Below are 18,921 nucleotides of genomic sequence, written 5' to 3'. Positions count from 1 at the left end.
AACACCGTTTGATCCGTGTTGATGGAGGCTTGTAACTGGTTTACAGCCTCAGATGGTTGTTGGTCCATCAAAGCTTCAGGTTTGGTAATACCTGTAATACAGGGGCTGTAATACAGAGCGCCTGAACATTGAGCCGCTTATCAGCTTGACCACGGCATCGGCCTCTCAGCAGGACTCTGAGCGACTGAACTGAGTTTTTAATTGGTTCTGCTGCGTACCAGGAGCCTCTGCAGGAGCCGCCTTCATTTTGAGAAAGAGCCTGCTGGGAGCTCGCCGTGTTGATACTGCTGACACCCAGCTGAGAGGTTCAGGCTGTCGATAGAGGGTCCGTTTATCTGCCACGGGTTTGATTTGGGGCCAGAGGAATAAAGAGTGCTGTCATGCAGCTTCAGGCGGGCGGGATTTATTATTAACTGGGGATTAATATTAATATCTCATTTCTAATATTTCAAATACTCCTCCCATCATGCAGTGTTGATGCAGAGGTTTGGAGCAGCTCCAGACTTTAACTTCCTGAGCGTTGTTCCACAACTACAGCTTTAGATGAACATCTAACATCATGATCTAGATGCAGAGTTCCTCCTCTTTTCTGGAGAGAGCGAGCTGGTTTGAGCGACAGGGATCCCTCCACACACGAACATGAGAGTCTGATGTCACTGCTTTTCCTACCACCTCCTCTTAATGTTCTGTAGCACTCTGTCCTTTCACTTTGTTTCTGTTGAAGAGCGCTATGTGAATAATTCATCAGTGTCATCACTATTACCAGCCCTTTTATCTGAATGCTGCTAATAGTAACAACAGTACATTAAAAATCATTCTGCCTTCAGATCTTGACTGAACTTTCTACAAGTACGATTCAAAGTCCGGGTTTTCCAGGACCTGGACCCGGCTCTTATCAGATTATCACGGCGGACGTCAGCTTCTTTATGGAGGCTAATGACACCCACTGTGAGCGACCCCCACAAAAGTCAAACATTTCATGTCACGTTGAGTCTGTTTGAGCAAACGATGGTGGTTTAGTGAGAAGTTGGGAAGCATCAAACCTGATGAAAACTAGCCCAGCTACCAGCAGCAGTGTGTGGTGGTTCTGGTTTTGTCACTACGGGTGCTTTTCATTATATTTAATTGTGCCTCCTCGTCTCCTCTCTCCTTCGTCGACCCGGAAGTCGTTTCCCCTCCGCCATGATGAAGGATCTTCCAATTGCTTAAATGCACCTGAAGGAGACGAGGAGACGAGGAGCGAGGAGAGAGGAGGCTTCTGAAGGAGATCAGAGTGAGGACACACCGGTGTATCCTACGAAGTCTTTATTATTTAAGGGGCGTGTCGTATGTGGCGCACGTTTGAATCATGGCGGGAGCAGGTCTTCACAAATGTCATCCTGATTCTTGTTTCAACTGTGTCCTTTTAACAACTGTGTCTGTCACCAAGAAATGAATGAAAATTCTTGGTATATTACGGTTTTTTAAAGCGAGGCTACAAGGCTGCTGGTTTAATCTACCGCACAGCCGTCCTCTGTTACGCCTCTAACGGCATTTAATTGAAACCTCATCAATAGCAATCAGGAGTAGAACAGTGTGACTGCAGATCTGACCATAATATCACGTTTTACAGCTTTTACAGCTGTGCAAACGTCATCAGTCAGTGACGTCGCTTCGGACTGACGCTGCGGAGCGAGGATTTTTCATTTCGGAGTTTCGTCTCCTCCGTCCTCACGTCCCTTCCTCGCATCCCTCTTTCATGTCCTCGCTGGGCGGAGCTAAGACACGAGGAGAGGAAGCGAGTGGAGGAGACGAGGAGACCAATTTATGGAATGAAAAGCAGCCTGTGCGTGTTTTCTGATTCTGCTCTTTGTGTTCAGGCCCACGGCAGGTTGGAGCGGCAGAGGGGGGCGGCCGGTCGTTTCGGGGATCTGTCTCCGGAGGCGCACCTGCTCTTCATCTGCTCATCCACGGGGCTTGTGAAGCTGCCTCGTGCCTCACTCTGGTGCCGGCCTGTTGTTTCAGCCTCTCTTGTGCTGTTCTCCTGATTGATCGGCTCGTCTCTCGCTGCTTTGAGTGCTTTGAGTTTCCTTTTTATATTTCACTGTGAGATTTTCTCTCGCAGCCTTCTTCTGATGAGTTTTGTGTCTCGTGTTATTTTGTTACTTTGTCTTTTCTACCGTTTTCTCCCCGTTTTTCAGCCTGTGAGCTTTTTTCTCCCTGTTCTCAGGAGATTTCTGTTTGATCGGTTTTCATCTCTGCATTTTTGGGTCCTGGCCTTCCTTGTCTCAGTGACTGATATTACAGCCTGGTCCAAACTCTGCTCCATCAGCTGCTGTTTGAATGCTGATTTGATCCTGATCATTTTGTTATCTGCTCTGTGGAGCTCTGATAGATAACCTTGTGCTTCATTCCAGGACATCTGACTTTTTCTCTCAGCTCTAATGCCGAGTAACAGCCTGTCTATAGAGCTGCTCCCTCCTGAACCAGTAAAACCAACATCAAACTCATAAAACAAATTAAAACCAGTAAAAGACGAGAGCAGAAGGAGCCACATGAAGATGCATCTCAACAGGAAGAAATCTTCTGAACAGTGAGTTACTAGAAATGAGTTTACAGATGAGGAGGACTCTGCTGGTCTCAGTCCCTCGTGCAGGTCGCGGCAGTAAAAGCCCATTTTCAGCTTCTAACACATCTTACAAAGTGTGCCTGTCACTGACAGTGGCGTTGCTCGGGGCCCCCGCCCCACCTGTGCACGCTGCAAAAGTTTGTTTTTTGCACACATAAATGCACAATTTCTGGGACATTTGAGATGAATACTGAAAAAATACATTAGTGGTTCTCAAAGTGAGGTCCAGGGACCAACAGAGGTCCCTGAAAGCCCAGGCCTCTCCATAATCGCTGTCGCCCCCCTAAAACAACTGCCTGGTTTGCCTGTCCACACGCCCCGCCCCGCCCCGATCACTTTGATGTGCTCCACCTCCTCCTTCTCATCCCTCTCCATCCTCTGCAGGGCTCAGCTGAGGGGACGGGGGCTAAACACACCCCCTGACTCCTCTGTGTGTGTTTGTGTCTCACTTGTCCGACGATGGTAGATATCAGAATCCGTGATGAAGATGGAGGACGCCTCCCAGGAGCCGCGACCTGCATCTCTAAGCAGCAGCTCGGCGCTGTCACGGCGCCTCGGAGTTATCGCGCTTCACGATCCCGAGGGAGCTCCGAGGCCTGGGAACAAACGGCACAGCGTCTCCTCATGCTGCCTCCAGACGTCGTCAAAACTCAACACTGACGATTATGGGATGGCCACAGAAACATCACAAGTCACAGGCAACAAAACTAGACGTGTCCCCGTCAGCCAATCAGCATCAAGATCCGAGCCACATACTGAGAGCGTGACAGTCAGATGTTGAAGTTAGCGCTGCAGGGCCCTTTTCATCCGACAGGTGTGTTTAAACGCAGCGCACCTGCTGCCTGATTCACACTGAGCGTGAAAAACCTGAGGACAAGAGTGGACATTCAGAAGGTGCGGTGGACAGGACACCAGTAAATGATGACGTCCATCAAGTGTGACTCTAACATCAGTCGTCTCTTCAGCGAAGAGCTGAAATCATCATCATCATCTGTGTGGAGGATGATGAGGAGGCTGTAACCTTCCTCCTGATTTCCATGATGTTTTCATCATTTGACCTTTGACTGGAACTCTTTGAACGATGCCATCTTGTTGGGTCTCTTCTTCTGTGGTGGTATGATGGTGCCAAATGGAGAATGCGCTCCACCTGCTGACCTGGATGTCCTAAAGTCCAAATATTCCCATAACAGTGGATGCAGTTGTTGCAGATCTTCTATAAATTCAGTTCCCTCTCATTACACGTGATGAGCGTCTCCTGAGCGTGTAGCACAGGACCAAAGGACAGATGACCGCAAACGTTCGGACAATGTTTGGAAGCGAAACAGGTCGCTCCCCCAGTGTTAGATTGGACCAGGATGAGGTGCTGAATAATTCCCCGTTGAGATTTATGAATCAGCGTTTTCTGTGACTGACATGCACAAATGCACAATTTTCAGTTTCAAAGCCAGAAAAAGCATTGCATTGTGGGACTGTCTGCAGAGAGCAGCGTACATACTGTAGAGTTGTAAAGAGGTCGGAGCTACTCATTTTCCCATTGACCAAGTTATGTGAGTCACAGCTGGAGCGCTCTGGCCTCAAAAGATGAACAATGGTAGAAAATATCTGGTTCAAAGGTCAAAGGTCAAAGCTTCAAGAGAGAAGGTTAACATGATCCTGACATCAAGGTGAACACAGCGAACATCAGCCAGCTTCAACCTCGTCCCCTGCAGTCAGGGGCAGCTCAGTCCGGTGTGCTGGAGGGTGGAGGATGCAGCGGTCTCTATAAACGCCGTGGGATTGTCCATTTCTTCCTCCTCGCCGCAGGTTTTACCTGAAAGGTGGTCGTTCATTGGTCAGGGTCTTGGCTTGTACAGCTCCTGTGTACCAAGCTAACAGTCAGTTTATTTCTAAATGGAATGGAGGATCATTAAACGAGCTGCTTGTTGTCCCACTGACTGCCTGGAACATGTCCAGTTAACCCGTTCAGTTAGTTCAGGAGTCCTTCAGGAAAGAATCTGGATTCTTGAAACCGTGACCACAACATCTGACAAAACCAACACGAACAATAACCGAGATCCAGGAGGAATCTAAAGGCGGAAACAATGTGTTGGTGTGCAGCCGCTGTGACGTGAGCGTGTCAGGTCCTTCTCTTCTATTTGCCATGAATTAATCATCAATAGACGGTGGAGGTCAGTCTCATTTTCCTCGACGCCGCTGTGTTGAGGAGAGGTTAAAAGGACATTTCATTTTAGACGAGAACCCGGAGGGCCGCCATTTGAACCTCCCCACTGTGACGGGACATAAACCAGAGTAACTGGGCCTGGAAGAAGCTTCCATTCCCCACACAGTTTGCTCAAAGACAACAGCTCTTGGACGCCTGGAACAGGAGCTGGACTGTTGGTGGTGAGACGACGGTCGCAGAGGACCAAACTGCAAACATGCCAGGTGTCATATTCAGGGAACAAATATCAGAGGTGCTCATTTTCATGAGACACATATATTAATTATGAAGCTACGATATGTATTTCATTATCTGTCTGCAATATTATATTATGACTTACAACTTATGAAGGATGTAAGGAGACTTTATGTAATTAGAGAGGATTTATTCAAGGCGAGCATCGTGCAGATACGGATCTCTGAGCCCTAATTCAACATGGATGGTAATACTGGCACTTTAATGTTATTACTACAGCCTTTAAAGTCCAATAAGGACACTTTTTCCTCTTTCATTTGCTTTATCTAACCAGGCGGTGACATCTGGAGATAATGAACTTTAATTTCTGTCACAGCCGGCAAAAAAAAGAAAAAGCTTTATCAGAGAACATGTTTTAAATATTTTATTTTTCAACACAACTTTCAAATTATTCAAGAAGAGCTCATCAGCGGTTATCAGTGTTTTTCCATTGTGGAAGCATAATGTGCAGAAAGAATTGGCCACGGTGCGTCTGAGGGCTCACAGGGATGAAACGCATCAAAGCAGCTCCTATATCAGCTTAGACAGTGCTGGAAGCTCACGGAGAGACAACCAGCACTTTAATCCGTCTCATACACTCGGTTACTTCACGCCCTGCCGCTGGCGGCTGTGGGAACCTTCCGTCCTCCTCCAACAGCATCTCAGGAACCATCTGCAGTGTGACAGAACCTTTTCCATGAAGTCAGACAGGTGGAGAGAAAGCGGCCATAAGCCACTGAAGCCTGCAGTGAGACCTGCTGCTCTCTGGACAGTCAGCTGTTCCTCAGGACAGCTGCAGGGTTCATACTTCATTAGTGACACTGTGGACGTGGGGGGACCCTCACGTCCACTGGATGTGTTGAGCCACGACTCAGTCACATGAGGTTTGTCTTGTTTGTCTTCAGGTGTGGAACGAGCTCGTTGTTGCTTATTGTGGCCTTATGGGGAAAACACAGACCATCACGTCCACCGTGGACGTGATCTGCTGCCCGTCTCCACCCTCCTGAACCAACAGACAGCTGTCCTCCGACACCGAGTCTGTCTCAGACGATGGACATCAGAAAGGATGAGGACGTGATTGTCTTTGCCCTCGTTCAGAGAGACAGAAAGAGAAACAGATCGTTTGTACGTCTGTGTTTGCTGAGAGCTTCACGTCTCACGTGGAAAAATCACACACACACACGCACACACACGCACACACACACGCGCACACACGCACGCACGCACACACATACACGCACACACGCACACACACGCGCACACACACGCGCACGCACACACACGCACACACGCACATGCGCACGCACACACACGCACGCACACACACGCACATGCGCACGCACACACACGCACACACGCACGCACGCACACACACACACACACACACACACACATATACCTCTCGGGGCTGGTGCTTCTTTCCTCTTTTCAATCTAAAATCATACAAAAGCAGAATTTTGCACACATCTTGCTTCATTTGTTGAGCACGTCTCATCTTTAACTTCATGCCTTTTGCAGGTCAGTCATCCTCACAGCGACACACAAACCTCACGCAGTGGCTGCAGGATGAACGGAGGCTGCTGTGCTGGAGTTCGACAGGAGGAAACACACATTTCATATCTAAAACATGAATGAACGTCAGGTTCTTGTCTCTGAGAATTAAAGAACGTGTGCTTCTTTCCAGAGTCGCCGTTTCACACAAAGAAATGACGCGGGGAGAAACACATGAGGGCTGAGAAAACACAGTGACATGAAGACCCGCAGCAGCTGTCACATTTTCTGCATCTCCAAGACGCTGATCGTCTTACTGTCTCACAAACTCACAGCTGAATCCACCATGTTTACTCGCCTTCTGTGGGTGTTGATCGAAAGCATTGTGGAAAAAAGAAGAAAGCTTTCACTGAAGTAAACATGGAGGCACTCTGAGGGAAAGAAGGTTCACGAAGAAGTAAATTAAACTTCAGAAACCACTTCCTGCCTCGCTCGTCTTAACCTCTGAAGGAAACACAACACAGAAACTTGAATCGTTAAGAACTAAACAACTCAAAACTTTGTTCATGCAGCTTCTGCCGACTAACTGTTCTCATCTTTTTGTGGAGGTTTTGGCAATTTAAGGAGTCTTCTGAAATCTGCTGAGTCAGCCTGGATAGTCGGCTTTAATTAGCAAACAGTGGAGATCTTCTCTTTATGGGAGCTGATGGTTTGCTTTGTTTTAGAGCAATTGCAGTTATCGTCACAAAGGTAATGACGCAGCTCTGCAGTTCAAGAACAGCTCCTGGTGTCACCACAACATGGACAGTTTGTCAGCAGCTCCGTCCATGAGTGAACGTGGTCCAGCAGCCTGTGGCCTCCCCCGACCCTGAAGGATGGGAACAGTCACGGCCTCTTCGGCTGAAGTGCCTGCCAGGACGAAATAATAGGCGTTCATACATGTATGACTTGAAGAGTAGAAATGCAATGAGTGGACAGTGATCCTGCCCGTCACAGGAGCTGTTCGTCTTCTCCACTGATGGTCAGTGCTGGCAGTCAGCATCACGTAGCATGATTAGCTTTGTCAGTAACGAGTAGTATAAAAGATTTAAAATTCAGTCTCCAGATCAGAGTTAATAATCCCGTCCAATATTGTTACTTGAACACTTTGGGGGTCATCGTATTTGCTGATTTTGAAATTTGATGGAGGGCTGGTGAACTGGTCCTCTGAGGTGTGGACAGGTGAACGTTAGTCCAGCCAGTCCAAAAGAGGAGAAAAGCAACTCCTGCTCAAATCAACATGGCCGTGTTCACATGTCGATTTGCTAACCTTGGCCAAGGCTAAACCCATTTTGGGGTCAGGACCTCTGGAGTGGCGCTGTGTTTAGCCACTGGGGCTAAGATAGCTATCAGTAAATAGCAAATCCTTCTAACATGTAGGCTGGCTGCTCAGCTCACCTTAGCTGAGGGAAAGGTGGACGTTCTGCCTCACTTTATGGCAAAGATGCACACAGTAGATCATTAATAGGACGCCAACATATCAGAAAATGTACTTGGTGGTGTGTTAGCCTCAGTCCCTGATACTGACAGAGGGCCAGTCATCTGCATGTCACATGTTGGAAGATGCTTTGCAATGAAACGGGAGGACAGCAGCACCAGGAGTCTCAAAGGTGCAGCTATGAACCGGCTCGGTTCTCAGTTAAATATCTTTTGACTCTCTGGCCTGTGGACAGAATAACAGGGACAGTATATCTGGAAAGACGTCACTCTTGAATCTTTTAAATGACATTTTTTCGTACTGAGAGCACCACAAACAAAAATGCATTGGTAGAGAGACAGAGACAGAGGCCTGGAGAAACAAACCCCAAACTACCTGCAAGACTTCAGATGGGAAAGAATGTGTTTTGCAATCTGAATGAAAAGTGATTTTGCCCACACAACTGTAAAAACTCCGTTTTCCAAAGAGCTTTTGTCTGCAAAGCAGCAGCCAGCGGCAGGTGGAAGTACCTGTCCAGCAGTTCTTCCAGACTTTATGTCGGGTACGTCTTTAGAACTGAGCCACTGCCCGAGACGGATTATTCAGGACTTTGTGCTCTGAGCCAGGACTTCTTCAAGCTTTGACATCAGCAGGTTGATTCAGAGTCAGACAACAATCGATCCTGTGGCCTCGGACCAGCGCGGGATAGTGTCCGCCGCATCAGCCGAGCGCTGTTTCATATCTATTACAGGACTGGATGGATCGGCCTCATCCGCAGAGCCTCAGCGAGGCAAAGGCCCAGAATGCAGCACTGACCCTGCACGTTGCTGCCATTAACATAATTGCATTTCAAACTGGTCAAGATGGCCGTGAGAGAGGAGCAATCAAGCAGTGAAATGAGCCGTGCAGCGTTTATAGACGGCTCCAAGATTTCATCAGGGATCCAGAAGACAGCGGTGTGGGACAAACTGCAATATGCATGACACTGACACTGACACTGACACTGACACTGACACTGACACTGACACTGACACTGACACTGACACGGGGATAAATTCCACATCGAGATGATTGATTTGATTCATTCTCCCACTGACACTCAAGCAGCGATCACCTCACGCTGCTTTGGAGGAATCTTCAGACTAATGTGGGCAGGAAGGCCGTCAGTTTAACCTCTACGCTCCTGCTCGGTGCCTCAGGTCAGCTGATCTACTGAACCTGGAGGTACGAGATCAAAGCGGAAGCTCAGAGGGGACAGAGCTTTCTCTGTGGTGGCTCCATTATGGAATGAGCTACCACCAGTCATTAGGCAAGCCCCATCACTGTCCATTTTTAAAACTCGTCTTAACTTTTGTTCCTTGGCTTTCAACTCTACTCTTGTTTTAGTGTCTTATGGTTTGTTTTTACTTATTGTTTTATTGCTTTTAATTGTTTTTAAAAACAATAAAACAATTATTTTAGTGTTTATTCCTGTTTTATTTTATTTATCTTATTCCACTTTTATCGTTTTGTCTATAAATTGTACAGCACTTTGTTTCAAAACTTTGTTTTTAAAGTGCTATATAAATAAAGTTGAAGTTGAAGTTGAAGTTAACAGCGACTGAAGGGACAGAAACAGCAGCATCAGCAATAAGACGATCAGAGTGAGGTGGACTGTCCCTGAGGATGAACAGTGCTTGAAAATATATTCTATATTCTGTCTGGATTTACCACTCCAACAAAAAAAATCAGGTTTAATGTGACGGACGCAGTGAAACAAGGCTGTCAGGTGACGAATTCAGGCCGGATGAATGAAGCGTTCACACACCCTCGTCACACAAACCACCTCTGCACTTTAAATGGTAAAGCTTGGATTCACTGTCTAAACCCTGAGTGATTTTACTAATAATGGCCAGTTGATTTCACACAGAGGCAGACAAAAACAGCCTCCAGTGAGGGAATGAGGGACTGTTCACAGCAGATTTTAGCAGGCGTCTAAGCTGGTTGGTTGACTTTTATGTTTCAAGCTGGTTTGTTTTAAATGGCTGCTTAGTTTACGGTAAGTTTAAGTTTGACTTATTCCACACTAGATGCATATTTCTAGATTTCTTATAAGAAAAGTACGGTGGCCAACAAGAGCAGCCAAAAATGTTTCCAACAGGAGGAAAGTGCAGCAGCCTCAGAACCAAAGGCAATTCAACAAACACATGCAAAACAATAAAATTCAAAGCGTCGTGCAAACGACGAAACGGCTGCAGAAAGCCACAACGAACACGTCAACGGCCAACACGCTGCAAATACAGAACGTATGAAGTCTGAAACACACAAATCAAACGCATCCGAAAAACGCTTCAAACCGAGTCCACGCAACAAAGTTATCAGGGCGGGAGGAGACGAACTGAGTGGAACAGCTTGATTTCCAACCTGACAGGAAGAAAAACCAGACGAGACAGTTTGTTTTGATGTGGAACAAAAAGGCCACACGTAAAAAATACTACCAACCTTTTCATGTCACATCACCTCCAGACGAGCCAATCAAACGACCTGCTGGTCTTCAATGTTTTCTCCATTTTAAGTGCAGGAAGTGTGCGCTTGACCCTTTGATTGACATCTCACTTGACCAGTTAGGATCTTTAATGTCATGTCCACAGCCAAAAATAGCCCACCAGAGTTCCGGTTGAGAGGAAGTGCCTCATTCTCTTCTTCTGTATAAAGTTGCAGCCAGTTGCAACAGATTGTGCAGATGATTGACACTTCAGATGACCAATGAAACTGTGAAAATGAGGATGTGCTGCTTTTACACAATGATCAGTACGGTACATGACCTCAATATGAAGACGTATAAAGAAAAGTATAGATATCCTAAATATAAACAGAGATGGATGCACGTGTCTATTAACTGATGGAGGAGGTACTTCATGCAGTTTCTTTCCTGTCAGCATGGCGATGCTGCACGTCTAAACAAGGCCATCTCACCACGGCGACGGCGGTATCCTAGCAGCTGCAGCCGGCAGCGTTTGTTGGCACGGCAACTGAACAGAAGCTTAGAGACAGACTGATGCGTCTTTGACATTTCTGTAAACAAAGTAAATGCAGGACATAACATACCAAAAGATACAAGAGACAGAGACAGAGACAGAGACAGAGACAGAGACAGAGACAGAGACAGGAGACTCCCAATGCAAACGCTGTGTTTCTCGCTGCAGGCTGCAGTTTGACATAAACATGGACGTCAGACGTCAGACGTCAGACTGCACAGAGATGGACGTCACATCTGATTGGGCTGATCTGCAGGTGTGATCTGCAGGTGTGATCTGTAGGTGTGATCTGCAGGTGTGATCTGCAGGTGTGATCTGCAGGTGTGATCTGCAGGTGTGATCTGTAGGTGTGATCTGCAGGTGTGATCTGCAGGTGTGATCTGTAGGTGTGATCTGCAGGTGTGATCTGTAGGTGTGATCTGCAGGTGTGATCTGTAGGTGTGATCTGCAGGTGTGATCTGCAGGTGTGATCTGCAGGTGTGATCTGTAGGTGTGATCTGCAGGTGTGATCTGTAGGTGTGATCTGCAGGTGTGATCTGTAGGTGTGATCTGCAGGTGTGATCTGCAGGTGTGATCTGCAGGTGTGATCTGTAGGTGTGATCTGTAGGTGTGATCTGCAGGTGTGATCTGTAGGTGTGATCTGCAGGTGTGATCTGCAGGTGTGATCTGCAGGTGTGATCTGCAGGTGTGATCTGCAGGTGTGATCTGTAGGTGTGATCTGCAGGTGTGATCTGCAGGTGTGAGCCTGCTGTTCACGCGGCCTCACTGGGAGGTGAGTTCACCTGCATTTAGCCCCACTTGTGCCTTCCAGGGTCCCATTTCGCTGTTACACAGCTGTTAGCATCACACAACCAGCAGCTACGTCTCAAAGCCCCGTTTGGCTGAATTTACCACAAGAGTTCCTCAATTTGATTCATGCAAATCAGCGAAACGCCTCTTAAAGATGGAGCTTTCAGCCATTTGAGAGGCAGCCAGGGGTCCGCTGCTTTGTCTTGTGTGCTTTTTCTCTAATTAAGACGTCAGATAAGCTGGTTGACGGGAGACTGAACGCTCGTCTGTCCTCTCAGAGCATTTAGTAAAGAGCAGAATATTCATGGTATCTGCTCTGAGGGACAACACCAGCGACAAACAAAAGCTCAGTGAAAAGAGAGTTTTGCATAATGACAGAAAATAATTGAATTCACACAGTTCTCCTCAAGTGTGCTCGAGAGGTCACGTAGATGGAGGTCTGGTCATGGCGTCAGTCTGCATGTGGTTCTTTAAGAGCTTTTCATTGGCCAGTGACACGAGAACACCTGGACTCAGTAACGCAGAGACTTGTAATAAATGCAGTCCTCCACATGTATCGAGACCAGTTCAATCAAGTTTACTCTTATACTTGGAGTTTTGAACGGCCAAAGCGTTTCACTGGAAATGCTGCAGAGTTTATTCTGACTTAATCAGCACAATTAGGAAACTTTTTGATTGACGTTCTGCAAAGTCCTAAATCATTTCAGAATATTTGTGGGTCAGTCACATATTTAATTTGTTGATACGTTTATTGCTGTTGTTCTGTGTTGAAGTCGAAGCTTTGCTTGAGCATCAGGAAAGATTGGAACTTAAATAAAGATTATTATATATATCATTAATATTAAATGACACGCTCACTTTGTCAAAATGGAATCTTTCCCCTAACCTTAAATATGGAAGCCCAGAGAGGACTGCATTCAAATAAAAACACACAATTGATTTCTATACATGTTATTGGATTAAAAATTCATATTAAAGTCCAATAATGCAATTTTCATTCTCACATATATTCACGTGTTTGATCATATAAAAATGGAAATGGAAAAGCCGTTTGACATTTCCAATACTCTTCAGATTTCAAATGCAGTACGCAAACAGTGCATTTATATTTACACATCTAAAGAGGACAAAACGAAAACCAAAAGGAAATTTTCGAATAACTTCGCTGTAACATTCCACTTTCATTTTGTGCACTAAATAATTGCAGCTAGCTGCAAAAGCTGTTTAGCATTTGAATATCTTCCACTTCAGAAAACTGCATTTTCATTTCAATTTTTACCCAAATAACACACAAATAGAAAAATACGATGTTTTGTGACATTTTATTTCCACTCTTTAAATTTCCAGCTGAACAGTCTCCTCTGGGCTTCCATGACACGAGAAACTGGACGACTTGATGGAAACTGCTTCACATGAATCAGCATTTAACTTTTCTCAGATCACAAAGGTTTAAATTCAAATATCAACGTCTGCACTTTCATTTTATTTAATTTATTTTATTTAATTCACATGAAAAAGAATATGGACAGTAAACCCTGTCAGTTAGTGGAGCAGGGAAAAGACGAGGCATCAGGAGAGGCTGCACCTTATTTCAATTATTCATTCATCTTAATTTGCTCATTTAATAAATTAACTGTTTGTCTGTTTTCGAAAATGTCAGAAAATAGTCCAAAAAAAAGTCTTCAAGTCTTCAGATCTCTTGGTTTATTCGACCAATTGTCCAAAACCAAAGAGAAAACAGCAAGTCATCACATTTACATGACAGGACCACAAAATATTTGGCATTTTTTGGCTTGAAAAACGACCTAAACGATCGATGGGTTACTGCGATCAGCTGGTTGTTTGAGGTCCGGGTCAGGACTCCAGAGGCCTGCAGTCTGGTCTTTCTGTGAGAGGGAACAGTTCGTTTCACTGGACTGTGGCAAAATTAACGAAACACAAAACAAAATAGAGCCGACGTGTTTCCACCACATGAATCAGCTGACTCACTGTCACAATCTGCTTTGTCATGAATTCGACCTTTCAGTGAGACGACATGTAGCTGAACGTCGGTGTGTCCAAACTCTGCGACTTCAGGTTAGAGGACATTACCGGACTAATTAAACTGTGTGTGTGTTTGCGTGTCTTCATCCCTCGTCTTCCTCGGAGTCCAGCGGTCCTCGGTTTGCAGGTAGAGACGGTTTGATTTGCTGCCAGCGCGTCGGTGGCCAGATGATGTGAGAGGCCCGACCGTGAAGCAGCCCCATGGACACCTGCAGCAAATCAAATCACAGTATTACAAAAATACCTTTTTCCACTCTGTCAACAATGTAAAGCAACACGTTGGACAGAAAAAGACCAGAGTGAAGACGGAAAATGAGGTCCACATGTCTATGAAGCCCATACATGATTACATGTCACGTGACTGATCCAGAGTCAGAGAAGGAGCACGATTAGACGTCTCAGCAGCTTTTATCCAACAGAAAACCCGAAGCTTATTCTATAAGTCCAACAGTCAGTGTCCCACAGGACACGTCCATCAATAATGTGTCCATACAGCATCAACAGACGCATGCAGACGCAGCAGAGGAGGCTTTCCTGTAACCACAGACCAGCCGAGCTGCCGTTAGCTCAGACCGTCCTCAAACAGTCCTGCTCCAGCCCGTGGACTACAGCGCATGACGTCCACCACGTCAGCCACGTCCAGGTCCATGTTCGAGGTCAGCGTTGATCCTCAGAGCAAAGCTCCATCATCAACTCGCATAATAACATAACTGTTGTTGAGGGAACATCTTCATCACGTTCATCCACTGGGTCTCCTCTTCCTCAGATGGTGACTGCAGATGAAGACATAGGTCCTCTGTCACTGTCCTCAGTGGGTTAGGGTTAGTGGGTGTAACCTGCATGTTACTGCAGCCACAGTAAAGAGTGATGACAGTGCTTCAAAAACCATGTCATGGCGTCAGGTCACACGGGCGATGCCGGTGACGCCGGTACGACGCCGGTGACGACGGTACGACGCCGGTGACGCCGGTACGACGCCGGTGACGACGGTACGACGCCGGTGACGCCAATACGACGCCGGTGACGCCGGTACGACGCCGGTACGACGCCGGTGACGATGGTACGACGCCGGTACGACGCCGATACGACGCCGGTACGACGCCGGTGACGACGGTACGACGCCGGTGACGCCAATACGACGCCGGTGACGCCGGTACGACGCCGGTACGACGCCGGTGACGATGGTACGATGCCGGTGACGCCGGTACGACGCCGGTACGACGCCGGTGACGCCGGTACGACGCCGGTACGACGCCGGTACGACGCCACTCCAAGTTCAGACAGAGACAAGGAGGAAGTGAGGAAGTCATGGATGATGTGCAGATGAAGAACGCTGTGTGCCATCATCATTTTCAGGCCAGTACTGTGACGGTCAGGATGTGGGAGAGTAAACGTCCTCTTCACCAACTTTAAACATAATGTGGGATTTTACAGAATCACACAATGTCATCTTTCCTGTTATTCTCTATATTAGCTGGACGTGTGCTTCACTTACATGTGATTTGATTTTAAGGCACTCTGCATTAAAAGTATTTCTTTTGTTTTCGTGAGGGAAGAGACAAAGACTGTCCTCTGTCACACCCTGAGCAGGGACATTTTTAACACGTTCTCTATTTTATCAGGAACCACAAACGTGTCCCACCATCAGCTCCGTGTTTGACGTGGACTTGTCTGGTGAGACTAAATGTGCCAGACTGATGTCTTCATCGTGAGCGGCGTCCACGACCGTTGAGTGCTTCTGAATAACGACTGATGGCCGAGTTCTGTCTTCGTGTGGAGGATTCAGGAGGATCTATGGGCAGAAATGTTTCCATCAGTGTTGAATGAGCTGAAAAGAAGACATGAGCTCTTTATGTCTACAGAGTGAGCGGCTCCTCCTCTACCGTGTTACACCGCCATGTTTCTACAGTAGCTCAGAATGGACAAACCAAACGCTGGCTGGAGAGAGGGACTGTAGGCTCTCCTACATGGTTCGAAGGAAAGAGTGGGGCAAAGGTTTTTCTTCAGCTGGTTGCAGCGATTAGCTCACCTGCTTTTAATGATTTTATTGGAGCTGCAAAAAGAAGGACCAAATATGAGGAGGAGCTTCACTGCATGCAGATTAATGCTTTATGGAGGATTTAAGGATTTAAAGGAAGCGGTTCAATTTCCATTCACATTCAGGTCCAGACACACGCGAACACTAACAGCGGAGATAATTAATACTGGCAAGCTGACAGCTGAAGATCTGATCGCTCTCTGTCGCACCAATTAGAGCTGCTTTGCATGAGGCCGACCACATGCTTTCAATGGAAGCTGGCGCACATATAAAAAACTCCACGCAGTGCTCATCTCTATCTTCAGAGCGCCCTTTTGGCGCGCTCCGGCTCGTGAGGCGACAGGAGGTGGTCGATGTGACTTTCAGGGCGTCCTCGGGCTGAGGCGGGACTCAGGTCCGCGGAGCAGAAAGGAAAGCCTCCGACCCACAACAGCTGCAGGTCAAGATCCAGATGATAAGCTGACTAATGTCGATGTGCTGCAGCTGAAGAGCAGGTCAGCGGGCTGGCGTCTGCTCAAAACATGTCATATCCTTTAAAATGGTGCTGCAGAACTAAAATGTGGAACCTGTGAGGGCAGGCGGCAGGTCCACGCAGTGAAAAAGTCCACTCAAAGGTGACGTCTTCAGATGTCCAGAACCCAAAGACACTCAGTTCCTAAAAACAGCAGATGCTCATGTTGGAGATGCTGGAATCACAGAACATTCAGCAGTTTAAAAAAAAAGATTAATCGACGATCAAAGCCGGCGATCAGCTTTCTGTGGATCGACTCATTTGTTGAGGAACTGTTGCAGCTCTACTTCTTTTATTTCTTGCTGCTTTGGTTCTGCTTTCAGGAATGGCTTCCTGCTGTGGTTCCTTAGTTTGTCCATTTTCTTGGTTCTTTGGTCCTTCGTTGGTTTCGCCATGTCCCCTCCAGCTCTTCCTTTTCTTCACTGCTTCCCTCTTTTCTTCCTCAATTCTTCCTCTTTCTTGGGTCTTGGGTCTTGGTTTCTTGGTTTTCTCTTCAGTCTTGTGTCTCTCCAGCTCTCTCTCTCTGTTCCTTTGTTTGCTCATTGTGTTGGTTCTTTTCTGCTTCAGTCTTCTGACTCGTCACGTTTTTTGGCTCATCCTTTACTTCCTTGTTTTTCTGCTCAGCACTGTCTTTGGTTCACTGCTTGCTTACCTCCTAACCCTAACCCTTCCACAGCATCAAAATCCCTCATCAACCCCCTACAGATGCACTGTGGTCATTTCGTGCTTTGGGATCAGCAAAAATCTTATTTATTGCACCTTCAGACGCTTTAATAGGCCGTATGTCCCACAGCCTAAAATCCACTGACATGAAATCTTGACTTGTCTGTGTATTGCATTCAGAGCTTCCCTTCATTTCACATTTTCTGACTTTTGGAAGGAGCAATAAAAAGACTCACTGCATGTAGATTTACACTGTATGCAGAGGTAGTGGGTGGTCTTCTGATTGTTTTGGACTATTTCTGATCGACCCAGAGGCTCAGCGCATCATTTGTGGGAGCTGAGAAAAGCTGTGTGGTGGGTGGCAGCGAGCGCTGCAGCCACATTAAAAAGAATGTGTTATTGAAATGAGCCCTCCTCGCTGGATGAGATACATCCTGAATAAACCAAGCGCTGGCTGGTTTCAGCCGTGCTCCTCCTGGTGGCCACATGAAGCTGTCAGATGTGAGTGCGTAGGCCGACGTGACGTTTTCCTCCAATGAAATGAAAGAAAGATGCTGCTGCAGCTTCAAACATTCAGCCGGAGTGAAGACATGACGTGATCTGCGAGGTGCACCGTTCAGGGGACGGCAGCCATGAAGGCTCTGTAACCCCCGTCAGGAGCCGTCTGACGCCTGTTTCCATCCCGACGTCCGGCAGGTGTGGGGGCTCGCTATCGCTAGGCTAACAACGCATGGTCTGAATCTGGCATTTTAAGGATTTTAACAAATAGCAACTGTTGAATCAACATGTTTTTTAGATCGACATAAAAACTGTTAACTGCTCCAAGAAGCCGCCACCGCAGACTGTGCGTCACCTTCAACCACGTCCAACACCGACACACACGAGTCCGACACCGACACACACGAGTCCGACACCGACACACGAGTCCGACACCGACACACGAGTCCGACACCGACACACACGAGTCCGACACCGACACACGAGTCCGACACCGACACACGAGTCCGACACCGACACACACGAGTCCGACACCGACACCGACACACGAGTCCGACACCGACACCGACACACGAGTCCGACACCGACACACGAGTCCGACACCGACACCGACACACGAGTCCGACACCGACACACGAGTCCGACACCAACACACGCGAGTCCGACACCGACACACGAGTCCGACACCGACACCGACACACGAGTCCGACACCGACACACACGAGTCCGACACCGACACACGAGTCCGACACCGACACACGAGTCCGACACCGACACACACGAGTCCGACACCGACACACGAGTCCGACACCGACACACGAGTCCGACACCGACACACGAGTCCGACACCAACACACGAGTCCGACACCGACACACGAGTCCGACACCGACACACACGAGTCCAACACCGACACCGACACACACGAGTCCGACACCGACACACACGAGTCCGACACCGACACACACGAGTCCGACACCGACACACACGAGTCCGACACCGACACACGAGTCCGACACCGACACACACGAGTCCGACACCGACACACACGAGTCCGACACCGACACACGAGTCCGACACCGACACACACGAGTCCGACACCGACACACACGAGTCCGACACCGACACACGAGTCCGACACCGACACACGAGTCCGACACCGACACACACGAGTCCGACACCGACACACACGAGTCCGACACCGACACACACGAGTCCGACACCGACACACGAGTCCGACACACGAGTCCGACACACGAGTCCAACACCGACACACGAGTCCGACACCGACACACACGAGTCCGACACCGACACACGAGTCCGACACCGACACACGAGTCCGACACCGACACACACGAGTCCGACACCGACACAC

At 47.7% G+C, this 18,921-nt stretch overlaps 1 protein-coding gene across 3 annotated transcripts in view; it reads right to left on the bottom strand.

Annotated features, from left to right (window-relative positions):
* Window positions 1–13,100: 13,100 nt before the first annotated feature.
* Window positions 13,101–18,921, bottom strand: part of immp2l (inner mitochondrial membrane peptidase subunit 2) — an 88,628-nt gene continuing 82,807 nt past the window's right edge. The window contains exons 6-7 of one of the 3 annotated variants that reach the window (XM_070972782.1): window positions 13,887–14,047; window positions 13,101–13,681 (exon numbers count right to left, since the gene is read on the bottom strand). In XM_070972782.1, coding sequence (XP_070828883.1) covers window positions 13,922–14,047 — 126 coding nt within the window. In that variant the 3' untranslated portion in view covers window positions 13,101–13,681; window positions 13,887–13,921. Of the gene's footprint in view, window positions 14,048–18,921 lie in introns of all 3 variants that reach the window. The other 2 variants (XM_070972780.1, XM_070972781.1) reach the window with 2 other exon arrangements.

This window comes from Chaetodon trifascialis, chromosome 10 (genome assembly GCF_039877785.1).
Source record: "Chaetodon trifascialis isolate fChaTrf1 chromosome 10, fChaTrf1.hap1, whole genome shotgun sequence".
NCBI lineage: Eukaryota > Metazoa > Chordata > Actinopteri > Chaetodontiformes > Chaetodontidae > Chaetodon > Chaetodon trifascialis.
Note: the sequence above shows the minus strand (reverse complement) of the source record. Positions and strands in the feature narration are given on the sequence as shown.